This window comes from Eschrichtius robustus, chromosome X, assembly GCF_028021215.1.
Source record: "Eschrichtius robustus isolate mEscRob2 chromosome X, mEscRob2.pri, whole genome shotgun sequence".
Classification (NCBI taxonomy): domain Eukaryota; kingdom Metazoa; phylum Chordata; class Mammalia; order Artiodactyla; family Eschrichtiidae; genus Eschrichtius; species Eschrichtius robustus.
Window position 1 is genome coordinate 69,817,019 of NC_090845.1, and position 13,467 is coordinate 69,830,485.

The window sequence follows — 13,467 nt, forward strand, 5'->3', positions numbered from 1 at the left end:
CCAAGGAGTTGAAAGATCTGGACACTGAAAACTATAAGACCTTGATGAAACAGAAGAATACACAAATGAATGGAAAGATAGTCCATGCTCATGGATTGGAAAAATTAATATCGTTAAAATGTTTGTACTACTCAAAGCAATATACAGATTCAACACAATTTCCAACAGCATTTTTTGTAGAAATAGAAAATAATCTTAAAATTCATATGGAACCACATAAAAGAATTCTAATATCAATCTTGAGAAAGAAGAACAAGCTGGAGGCATCACACCTCCTGATACCAAACTATATTACAAAGATATAGTAATCACAAGAGTATGGTATTGACATAAAACACACAGATCAATGGAACAGAATAGAGCACAGAAATAAACCCATGCATATTGGTCAATTAATTTACAACAGAGGAGCCAAGAATATAAAATAGGGAAAGGATAATTTCTTCAATAAATTGTGCTGGGAAAACTGGATATCCACCTGCAAAAGAATGGAACTGGACACCTATCTTACACCATACATTAAACACAACTCAAAATGGATTAAGGACTTGGATGTAAAACATAAAACCATAAAACTCCTAAGAGAAAACACAGGGGGGTAAGCTGCTTGACATTGGTCTTGACAATGATGTTTTTGGATGTGACAAAATCCAAAGGTAATAAAAGGCAACAAAAGCAAAAATAAACAAGTGGGACTACATCAAACTAAAAAGCTTCTGCACAGTAAAGAAAACCATCTACAAAATGAAAGGCAATGTACCAAATGGGAGAAAATATTTGCAAATCATATATTTGATAGGGGGTTAATATCCAAAAGATATAAACAACTTGATAGCAAAAGAACAAAGAATCCAATTAAAAAATGGGCAGAGAAACTGAATAGACATTTTTCCAAAGGAGACATCCAAACGGCCAACGAGTACATGAAAAGGCACTCAACATCACTAATCATCAGGGAAAAGCAAATGAAAACCACAGTGAAATATCACCTCACACCTGTTAGAATGGTTATTATCAAATAGACAAAGAAATAACAAGTGCTGGCGAGGATGTGGAGAAAAGAGAGTCCTTGTGCACTGTTGGTAGGAATGTAAATCGGTACAGCCACTATGGAAAACAGTATGGAGGTTCCTCAAAAAATTAAAAACAGAACTACCATATGATCCAGCAATCTCACTTCTGGGCATATATCTAAAGGAAATAAAAACAAGATATCAAAGATATAAAGTTGTACTCCCATGTTCATTGCAGTATTATTCACAGTAGCTAAGATATGGAAACAATCTGTCTGTCAACAGATGAATGGACAGAGAAGATATGGTGTATATATATACACAATGGAATATTATTCAGCCTTAAGAAAGAAGGTAATTCTGCCATTTGTGACAATGCAGATGGACCTTGAGGGCATTATGCTAAGTGAAATAAGTCAGACAAAGAAAGACAAATACTGCATGGTATCACTCATATGTAGAATCTTTAAAAAAATAAAGTCAAACTCATAGAAACAGAGTACAGAAAAGTGGTTGGGTGGTGGTCCAGATGGTGGGGGGGAATATGGAGAGGGTGGTAAAAGGATACAAACTCCCAGCTAGAAGATGAATAAGGTCTGAGGATATAAGGATCTAATGTAAACCATGGTGACTATAATTGATAACACTGTATTGTATAACTACAATTTACTTAAAGAGTAGAACTTAAATGTTGAAAGAAAGGAAGGAAGGGAGGGAGGGAGGGAGGAAGAAAGGAAAAATAAGGTTGCTGAATTACATTTTACTTTAATTTCCTATTCTAATCCAAGTAATGCTACTTTGAGGAGGTATTCTTGCTACATCAAATTCTGAATCAAAATGCATTTATATGAAAGGTCAGAGAAAATATCAGGAATAAGAATGATACATTTTTCATTAGTTTCAGGAGGATAATATCTAATTGGCATATCTGAGTTTTCCTTAATATGTAAATAACATTTAACTTCAATAATACTTACAACATTTTATAGTCAAATACATTTTTGTGATTTTTAAAAACACTGGAGATTTACCATTCTGGGAATTAACAGTACAGAAAATATAAACATGTAAAATACCTCTGTACAATAATAGCCACTGCAATAAAATCCAGCATGTTTGAGTCACTCATCCCTGGGATGAATTGTTTTCCATTAAATATTTTTGAATTATCACTTTTCATTACTGTTTAAGCCTCTTATCTTGGTTTTTGCTTCTCTCTATCATAGACTCTAGTCACAAATAGCTTAATGTAAATTAGGGATATGACTGTGTGGGGAAATAAGATACATGAGGGTCTACTGATAATACTAATTCCATTTCATTAAGAAAAACTGGTTTATGTTTGCAAATTTTCATAAAGGAAATCAAATAGCAATTCCATGAAACTACTAAAAATGTAGACTTTCAAGTTTAAAATTATAAAATACTTAAAAATTTTATATATACTGTGTAGAAAATTAATCCCTACTAAAACTTCCATCAACTAACCATTCTTTTAAAACACTGTTTAGTGCCTTGTCCTGTTTTAAAGGGCTGGAAAATAAAGTATTGATTTCTCATCACTGAAACCCACTATGTCAAAAAGGATGACTGACCACCTCTCTCTGACTGTAGCACCACTACATTTTTGGTATATATTATCTACATATAGGTTAGAGTTTAATACAAAAAGATGCAGGTGTTCAGCCAGCTTTCAGAAATCAGCTTCACTGCTCATAGCCAGTTTTAACACTTACATATAATACTTATTGTACTTTAAATGACACAAAAGGAATTCATGCCTACTAATCATGCTGTGATTCTTACCTCCTCTGCATCAGTACTGTTTAGCTCTTCTGCTTTAATTTTATTATAAGTATCCAGTATATCAGTACAGCTCTGATCCCTGAGAAGACAAATAAGTTAAAATACATTTCAATAAATTTTAGAAGTCAGAAGTCAGCCTCTATGGGAGATAAAACTGCTTCTTACCCAATAAATCGAAGTAAGACATCAGTTACAATTTTGGCTGCTTTAACTATAGGACTGTCTGGCTCATTGAAAGTCCTAGCATTATGCTCAATGTAGCGTACTTCCCACATTAATGCTGATATTCTCCTATGAAAGAAAAAATACCCTGTTACTCTTGGTTGATACATTTAAAGTCTATTCTAGGATTAGACAACATAGAACAACTAGGCATTTAATCATGATATGTCAAAGGTGTTCAAATATATGTATGTGACTCAATATATGTGTGTGACTAATGTGCACTAATAAAGGTATACAGTTAGAGTATTTGAATCACAGGCAAGAGTTCAGAACCACTGGACTATAAACTTGGATATGAAAACTTGGAAAAGAACTGACCCACGGCATTGTGGGTAAATAGTGATTTGACCAAGGTCAAAGTAACAAAAACAAACAAATAGTGCTTTGATAAAGTCAACAGAAGAATGTTTCATTTTCAGAGAAAAGCAAAAAACAAAAAGGACAGATTTTTATCTCATTGCTTTTATGATATATACTATTGAATGAAATTATAGGTAAAGATATAAAATACACCCAACTGGTTATATTTATAACCATCTCATGGAATAATTGTGGTTAGGACACAGTAGACTCTAGGGTGAGAGAGGTAGCAAAAGCTGCCCTCCACTGCCTTCCCATAATCACCCCACTCCCAACCAAAACCAAGGAAAAAATAACTTGGCTTTTTCTATACACACTTTGGGGCTGGTAATTAAATCTAATTAACTGCTGCCTAATTCCCCAACAGGGGATTTAAAACATGCTCCAAGTCCCTGGAGCACCATAATCAGGATGAATCCACAAACTACTTAATCTGCCTTTAATAAGCTAAAATTAACTGTAGTTTTTGTTTCATATGTGACTTGTGCTAGTCATAATTTCCTCCCTGTCCATACCCCTTCTTACCCTGGAAGAGTGAAAATCTACTGAATAAAGGGAAATCAGTGTTCCAAATTTTCAGGAGAAATTTTGGAGTGGGTCTTCTGAACGGTTATTTTACACTATGAAAACAAAGATCTCAGTGTATCATTATGCAAAAAGGAAAGCAAAAGATATAAAACTATACAAGCTTTTAGGAAATGATAAAAACTAAACAGACCTGTAAAAGCGATTTTCAAGTCTCCGCCTGATGGTGTTGAGGTCTGTTGGATAAGCAACTACAGTACAATACAAGGGATAGGCACTGAGATCCACTGGAACAGCAAAAGGGCTGGCAAAATCTACAACATTTACAAAATAAAAAAAGACAATTATAAAGAACACTAACATTTCATGTTAACAAACAAAAACACATATAAACAAGAAGGGTGGGCAATATAATACTACATTTCTAAAATGCTGATGATTCAATTATGCAAAAACTAGACCAATACTATTATAATGTTATTCTTTTTATTTGGACATTCTATCTATGAATCAATCATGCATGATACACTGGTTCAAATCAGGTAAAAACAAGACAGAATTAAAGGAGAACTGTGTTTAACTTCAAATTTATGTCTTTTCTGGATAAATGTCAAATGTCTCGTGATATACTTCAGAAAATATAAGTAGTCATGGAGTAAAATATATTACTGCACCCACTGTCTTTACCAAAAAATCGATCCAAAGTTAGGCTCAGGGAATAGCTAGAGAGCCAAAATGACTCAAGAAAGTAAAAGACACCTATATGGCTGCCTTCACTATTACAGCCCCAGAACTGAAAAAGTTTGCCAGTCATTACTTTGGCCAAGCAAATAAAAATGTTATTATTAAAACTAGAATCACCGTGCCTCTTGAGTTAAAAGTATACCGTGAGAAAATGCATTTCCTTTTACAAAACTTATAATTCTGCTGGTTTTCCTTATTCCTTCCCATCTTCCTAATATTCTTTCACATTCACCATACCCAGGGAAAGAAGGTGGTTGATGCCCTGAATAACTCGTTCACATTCCTCATCTCTGGAATGAGCCCCCCACTCTCCTTCCTGAGGTTTGTATAGCAAAGCAGTCAATTCCTCCTGGGACACAGGAACACCAGCACCAACTTCATCTGGAAAGGCAGCTATGCATAAAGTGAAAAATCAGAAATAATTAGTTTCTAGAATCATGATATTGCCATTTTTCTTTTAGAAAAATTATTTCATTTTTTAAAAGCATATTTACTTCCTTCTGGAATTGGCTCCATATCCCAGGGACTCATCTTTTCTCTCTCGTTATTGTCCCAGCTATTAAAAAATAACAAGATACAAATCAAATTCAGATGACACTTTATATACTAGCATCATTTGCATTACTTCTTGGGGGTGAAATTTGTAAAGGGACAATACAGTTTCCTTGAAGTACAACTTTGCTTACACAAAGATAATAATAAGCCTCTAATAGAGAAAACATGGTCCATCAATATGAAAGAGAGTCATAAGCTTACTCTTAGTTCTGCTGGCCCTTTTTTTTTTTAATTCCAACCAAGCATACATTCAATGTTAAGCCAGGGTACGGAATAAAAAGATCTCTTTGGAAAATTCCATTCAGGTTAAAAAAGTCGATTTAATAGATCACTTCTTTCTATGAGATAACCTACTTTATTCTAACAGGTTGAGTATTATAGCTTCTCCAAAAGTTTATTATTCCCTTTTGATCTACAATATGGAGGCTAAAAGTCAATCTTCACGGAATAAACATTTGTTCTATCATTCTTGGGAAGAAAGCTTTATTTATCAGGAATCTTACAACTCTGGTATTTCATGAAGAACAAAAGTAAATTGTAGACAAACAGTATATCCAAACATAATGCAGTCACTCCTGTCTAGAATTCATACCATTAAATAAAAGACTATGTAAATATTTAGTATTATATTCCAGCTGTAACAATTAATTTAAACACTGAATTAATTTCAGTATTCTTCATGAAATAATAATTGTAATTCTTGTCTAAAACAGAAATACTTAAGAGAAAATACAGGAATAAGGGAGGCAGAAATAAGTCTTCAGTTCCTGCTTTGTGTTAGCATGCATACTGGACCAAAAGGTTTATCACCAAATTCCTTCCTTAAAGGTATTATGATTACTTCCTTACAGGTACAAGTCTTATAAGACTAGGTAAGGTAGGGTTTATAGAAAGTCCATGTAGTACTAAAGTATTATATCAGGTGTAAAAGACCATAAATATACTTACTGAACACTGTAACACTGGAAAGAACTATCAGGATACTCTGGTTGAAAAGGCTGCTGACTCTCCACGGTCCCAAACCACCAGGCGTCATCTATTATACTGCGGAATCTATCACCTACAATGTTTTTAGAAATTCTTAAGAGTGCTCTTGAGAATAATCACTCTGTTCCCACTCTAAACTGCTAGTTTTTGTTGAATACAGAAGCAGCATTGTATCCAGCATTATTAGAAGTTTCAATCTGAGTTTTCCATATATGTGAATTTTACATTTTACCCTCTTCAAGGATTTTGATTTCCAAATGCTAATAATTATTCTGAAATAAATCACATATTACCGCATATAATTTAACGTTTATCAATTACTTGGGATCATCATTAGACATACTGCTTTTTGTATTGCACATATGATACTACAGTTGTTTCTTCTATTTTTTGTTTCACCATTTTGTTTTTAAAAATCTCTTCATGCTAGTTTTGTACCTGTAAATGGCTAAGGAATACGAAACCAACCATATGGACAAAAATGTTTCTCCCACATAAGAAAGGAGAATTTAAAAGTACTAATAGCAGATAATAACATAGTGTTTGCTCTGTGTCAGGTACCATTTTATTCATATCGACCTTATAGGTATGTTCTGATGTGATTCCCATTTTACAGATAATGGAATTGAGGCAGAGAGAGGTTAAAATCTTGCCCAAGATTAAACAGCTAGTGAAGGGGGAGGAATAGAGGGGGAGAGAATAAGAAGGGGAAAGAGAGAAAGGGAGAAAAAGGGAGAGGGGGAGAGGGAGAGAGGAGGAGGGCAGAGGGGTAGATGGAAAGAGGTAGAAGAGGATGAAGAGGGAGCGGGAGAGGGGGTGGGGGGGGAGAAAGAGAGAGAGAGAGAGACAAAGGAGAGAGAAACCCACAATCAGTAAAGGTCTGTTAAAAGCCCAAGTGTTAAGTACTCCATTTCATGGCCATTGACATTTCAAGATTTTCTTTTTAATACAGATTTGTATTCTAATAGAGTAGGTATTCACAGAAAAGGTTTTATGCCACATACAATGTTCATAAAATCACCTAAACGTAACCGAAAAGAAAAATTTAATTTAATTTTTCTAATTTGGCTAACAGCTTTTTCAGTCTACCGGTTTCTTTCTGTTAAATCGGTTTAAAAGTTACTTACTCTACTTCAAACAATAATTATTCAGTGAGAATTCTATACTTACCAATCTGCCAGTTCCTTTCTTTGGCTTCATTATAAAACTGATGTAGCACAAGGAAGTCAATGACATCTGGCATGTCATGATACCTGAGGAGAAAGTAAAGTACATATGATTCAGTATACTGATATAACAGTATATGTTACTTTCTAAACATCCAGGAATATATGCTTAATGTGGAGGTATTGAGCAAAATGTTGCAAATCTCAAGGTCCCTGTGAATGCCTTTACTTAAATTAAAGCCCATCTGTTTGATCTGTTCGGCTTAAATATTTACTTATGACATTATTTATATCACTAGCTATATTACTTATTTACTTACTTATTTATTTATTTATTATTTATTTATTTTTGGCTGCCTTGGGTCTTCGTTGCTGTGTGCGGGCTTTCTCTAGTTGCGGTGAGCAGGGGTTACTCTTCAATGTGGTGTGCAGGTTTCTCATTGAGGTGGCTTCTCTTGTTGTGGAGCACAGGCTCTAGGCGCGTGGGCTTCAGTAGTTGTGGCACGCAGGCTCAGTAGTTGTGGCTCACGGGCTCTACAGTGCAGGCTCAGTAGTTGTGGCTCACGGGCTTAGTTGCTCCACGGCATGTGGGATCTTCCCAGGCCAGGGCTGGAACCCATGTCCCCTGCATTGGCAGGTGGATTCTTAACCACTGTGCCATCAGGGAAGCCCTATATCACTATCTATATTACTTTTATCCTGTCTATTTTATAAGATTGTTGTTTCTTACATTACCCAATTGTGTAACCAGGTCTTCAACAAAACTAATGATGCTTAAATGTCTTGAGGCAATTGATCACATACATAGTTCCATATAAAATTAATTGTAATAGCGCAACTCTAGATATGAGAAGAAGCAGCAAGGGAGAATATTTCCTGGATTATAAGAGTCTAGTAAAACAAATGATCCCAAGCCTAATCCAGAAATAGGACATTGAGTGGCCTATCAACAAAGTCCTTGCCTGACCTAAGAATAAGCCTTCGTAATGCCATGGGACAAATGGGTCATGACATTCTTCCCAAACCTTGGTTGAATTTATGACCAACAGGGGCTACTGTAAACAAAAATATGTTGCCTGCCACTCCAGTTCTACAAGGATCAAGTCATTAGCCACTGTAGTTGCTGACCTACAGCACACCCTGAAAGGAATTCAAGATGAAACATTCTGTGTTTTGGATATATGGGCCCCTAGATAGTTAAGATGCATATGTAATGAAGAATTTCAATGACCCCAGATTCTTGCATCTTCCCATATATAGAAAAGCACTAAAATCATTAACTGAGATATCTGATCCTTGTGACTAGCAATAACTAGCAGGATGTATGCTTGACTACATGTATTTCCCAGCCGCCAAAAAATCATATATACGCTGGCTCATTCCCTCCTACCTCTTGAGAGCAGTTTGTCAGAGCTATCTGAGAGGCTGTCTCCTAGACTATAGTCCTCAGTAAGTCCCCAAATAAAAGTGAAACCCACAACTCTCACATTGTACGTTTTTCAGTTGAGATATAGATAGATAGATAGATAGAGAGCTATTAAGTGGAGAAACAAAGCAAGAATTATACAAAGCAAGAATTCAACATTAAACCTTGGTCTTTAAACTCTAAAGCCTGTAGTGCTGTCATGTTTTCTTTCCCATTAAGACTTGTACTCTGCAGAATACATGATAGGGATTAAAATACACACACACACACACACACACACACACACACAAGATCCAAGATAGATACTCACTTAATGGAAAAAGATTCTCCAGTCATTTTGCCTGAAATGGGGTCCAGAAATGCAAGCTTCAAGCAGCATAGTGTAGGTGGTCCAACCTCATATTTGATTCCTACAATCTTAACAAATTCTTGTTCCTATTCATGAGAATACCAATAAATTATTACTTTCAATATAAATAATTGCCTAACATTTGCATATTATTTCATTATTATTTGAACAATTTAAAAATTATCTGAAACAACATTGTAAATCAACTATACTCCAATACAACTTTAAAAATAAAAATAAAAAAAATAAATAAAAATTATCCTAATACCCACCAGATACTAGGCACTCCACTAAGTGTTAAAGGTAATAAGACATGGCTCTTGACCCCTTACTAGCAATTTGTAGTTTAGTGCAGGGCTATAAACCAATGATAAACAGCAGAATCCCCTTGGGAACCTTTTTAAAATTCATGTTCCTAAACCTATTACTATGGAATTGAGTTCACTATGTCTGGGGTAAAGCTCAGTCATACATATTTTGAAAAAACCTCCCCAGGTTTTTCTCTGGGGAGTTAAGAATTGCTCTCCTGGTTAAGAATCACTCCTCTTGTCACTACTTCTCCCCTGAACTCCTTGATAGTCTGTCAGTGGGAGATCTTTGTGGCCGTCCTCTTGCCTCCTCCAGCCCCACAGAACCCTACAAGTCTCAGTCATGCGTGAGTGCATCTCCAGCCATGTTGGCCAGGCTGGTGTCCAGATCAGCAATTTCTGCTGGGAGCTCTACCGCCTGGAACATGGCATCCAGCCCGATGACCAGATGCTAAGTGACAAGACCATTGGGGGAGGAGATGACTCCTTCAGCACCTTCTTCAGTGAGACAGGTGCTGGCAAGCATGTGCCCAGGGCAGCGCTTGTAGACCTGGAACCCACAATCATTGATGAAGTTCGCACTGACACCTACCACCAGCTCTTCCACCCTGAGCAGATCGTCACAGGCAAGGAAGATGCTGCCAATAACTATTCCCAAGGTCACTACACCATTGGCAAGGAGATCATTGACCTTGTCTTGGACCAAATTCGGAAACTGGCTGACCAGTGCACAGGCCTTCAGGGCTTCCTGGTTTTCCACAGCTTTGGTGGGGGACTGGTTCTGGGTTCACCTCCCTGCTGATGGAACGTCTCTCTGTCGATTATGGCAGGAAGTCCAAGCTGGAGTTCTCCATTTACCCAGCCACCCAGGTTTCCACAGCTGTAGTTAAGCCCTACAACTCCATCCTCACCACCCACACCATACTGGAGCACTCTGACTGTGCCTTCGTGGTAGACAATGAGGCCATCTATGACATCTGTTATAGAAACCTTGATATCGAGGGCCCAACCTACACTAATCTTAATCGCCTCATGAGCCAAATAGTGTCCTCCATCACTGCTTCCCTGAGGTGTGATGGAGCCCTGAATGTTGATCTGACAGAAGTCCAGACAAACCTGGTGCCCTATCCCCACATCCACTGACCTCTGGACACATATGCCCCTGTCATTTCTGCTGAGAAAGCCTATCATGAACAGCTTACTGTAGCAGAGATCGCCAATGCTTGCTTTGAGCCAGCCAACCAGATGGTGAAATGTGACACTTGCCATGGTAAATGCATGGCTTTCTGCCTGTTGTACCATGGCGACGTGGTTCCCAAAGATGTCATTGCTGCCATTGCCACCATCAAGACCAAGCGTACCATCCAGTTTGTGGACTGGTGCCCCCCGTCTTCAAAGTTGGCATTAATTCCAGCTTCCCACTGTGGTACCTGGTGGATTCTTGGCCAAAGTACAGTGAGCTGTGTGCATGCTGAGCAGCACCACAGCCATTGCTGAGGCCTGGGCTCACCTGGACCACAAGTTTGACCTGATGTATGTCAAGAGTGCCTTTGTTCACTGGTACGTGGGTGAGGGCATGGAGGAAAGAGAGTTTTCTGAGGCCCGTGAGGACATGGCTGCCCTTGAGAAGGAGTGAGGAGGCTGGAGCAGATAGTGCTGAGGGAGAGGATGAGGGTAAAGAGTATTAACCTGTCTGCTGCAATTTTACACTATTGTCTTGGGACTATCTTATTTGTGTTCTGTGAAGCTGCCCATTGTGGCCCTATCTTGTCAATAAAAGTGATATTTCTATTTAAAAAAAGAAAAGAATCACTCCTCTAGCAGAAATACAGTTTGTAAGTAGGCAGGTGGACATGTTATGTATATGTTTGGGAAAAGGACTTACATTTATGAGTGCCTACAATATTATTTTATAATACCATCCTTATACATTGTTATTAGTCACACTTAACAGATGACAAAACTGAGCCTCATGGGTGCAGTGACTTGTTTCAAGTTATACACTAGTATATAGCAGAGCTGGGATTGAAATTCAGGTCTTATTCCAAAGCCCAGGCTCTTATACCACATATATGCTGCCTCCTAAAATTTCCTATAATCACAGGGTTAGAATTTAAAGTAGGAAATCATATGGTTTATTTATTCCTTTGACTCTAAAAAAAAACAAGAACAAAAACCTCAATTTTCACCTGATTCAGAACAGATGGTAGCACTCCTGTTTCCCAGGAGATGATTATGTAAAGCTCACTTGATAAGAAATTTTAGCACCTTACAACCTTGATACAATTTTTACAAGTGTCAAATCTTTATTTCAATAAATATACACATTCTCTCTTGCATCCTTCCTTTGAAGCATCATTACACAACAACCCTTCATTTACCTGGAAAACTATCATAAAATTGCCCTTTAGTCTCTTGTTCTGAGAGTCGAAAAAACAAAACGACAAAAACAAATGTAAACCTAAGTAGAAATGATGGTGTATGTATCTCTGTGTCTCTTTGTCTGTATTTATATAAGTATGAATGAATGAATGAATATGTATTTAGAGTGAGAAAATCCTTCTCTAAAAAATAAACATATCTGTTTTATTCAATGACATGTAGCTACATAGGTACTATATCAAAAGAAATAATAAATAAAGCACCACAAAGTCATGAGTTTCTTAGGATTTATGATATTTACAATATCCTAAATCTGCCAGAATCTCAAGCGTGTTTGTGGTCCACATATGCAGTCACAGTTTATAGAGCCTCTAGAACATACAAAGCTGCTGAGGAAAATATCCACACCATGGAACTACTGCTTTGCTCCAATTATATCAATAGAATTGTATATACTACAGGACCTGAAGCTTGAAGGAAATTAGGTCAAATAATCAAGACAACAGGTGGCATACAAATTTTGGGAACCATAAAATGTGACCCATAACACTCAGCTGTACAAGAGTATGGTACATCACTTTATCCTGGATGAACAATCAACAGTGAAATATCCAGAAACTGAGAATAAGCCTACAGGCTAATAACTTAATTCCCAAGATACTTCAATTGCATAGCTTATTAATTTGGTGAACTTACCCTGAGATCCATTTTATTCCATGGCTGTTTTTGTAGGTTAACGCTGTATATTTTTGATTTTCTTACAGCCCGTACATAAGCTTCATGTCCTTGCCTAAAATATATAAGCTAAAACAAAAAACATGAGGTATTAAACAGCAGCATACCATTTAACACCTCTATACGTCCCAATATATTCCTACAAATGTCCTCTTCTCTTTACAAAGAATATAAATAATTATAATTTTGAAAAAATTTATACAATAAAGGTACTTATAATCAAATAATGTTCATTCAGTACTCATGCCTATGTAGCTCTGTGTTAAATACTGCATAATAAAAACACACACAGTCCTTCTTCTCCTTAGCACCTTCATAAATTTCTGAAGAAACAGACTAATGACAAATGTACACAAAAGTGGTCATATTTTAAAGTAATATTTTTCAAACTGTAATTGACATTCTAAAGCATCAACATTTTAATAGCCTACACATTATATATATATATATATTTCTAACCACAGGCTACTAAATACAGTAATTTCTAGACAGATTAAAATTTTTCTTTTGTAAGAAATAATATCAGAACTAGCATGGTATGGAAGGAAAATGAATCCAAGTGCTTGATAAAACTGTTCACCTCTTTAAGACAGCATTCACTACCATATTCTGATTCATTAAAAAAAGTTTCTTTCCCACAATAATTTTTTTTCATCCTCACACCATACTGACAGGTTCAAATCACCTCCCAACCACAAAAATCTTAGCCTCCTTTAAGGTTCAGAATACTGGATCTGATTAAACAATCAGCAAACATTTCGAAAGTGAATGCCAACCCTGGATACAGCTTATTGTCCCAAACCTGTGCCCACCAGGGTAGAACAATGCCAGTGTGAATGGCCTTGCAGTAATATTCCCTAAATATCCCTGGGTGCACTCTGTACCT

General features: G+C 36.6%; 1 protein-coding gene and 1 pseudogene across 2 annotated transcripts in view; one reads left to right on the forward strand and one right to left on the reverse strand.

Annotated features, from left to right (window-relative positions):
• Positions 1-13,467, reverse strand: part of BRWD3 (bromodomain and WD repeat domain containing 3) — a 113,677-nt gene that overhangs the window by 15,588 nt on the left and 84,622 nt on the right. For both annotated transcript variants that reach the window (XM_068533344.1, XM_068533343.1), the window contains exons 25-33: positions 12,543-12,650; positions 9,118-9,242; positions 7,386-7,468; positions 6,177-6,288; positions 5,168-5,229; positions 4,911-5,066; positions 4,123-4,243; positions 2,985-3,110; positions 2,820-2,898 (exon numbers count right to left, since the gene is read on the reverse strand). In XM_068533344.1, the coding sequence (XP_068389445.1) occupies positions 2,820-2,898; positions 2,985-3,110; positions 4,123-4,243; positions 4,911-5,066; positions 5,168-5,229; positions 6,177-6,288; positions 7,386-7,468; positions 9,118-9,242; positions 12,543-12,650 (972 nt within the window). The remainder of the gene's footprint in view (positions 1-2,819; positions 2,899-2,984; positions 3,111-4,122; positions 4,244-4,910; positions 5,067-5,167; positions 5,230-6,176; positions 6,289-7,385; positions 7,469-9,117; positions 9,243-12,542; positions 12,651-13,467) is intronic.
• LOC137756705 (tubulin alpha-1C chain pseudogene) lies at positions 9,808-11,152 on the forward strand (annotated as a pseudogene).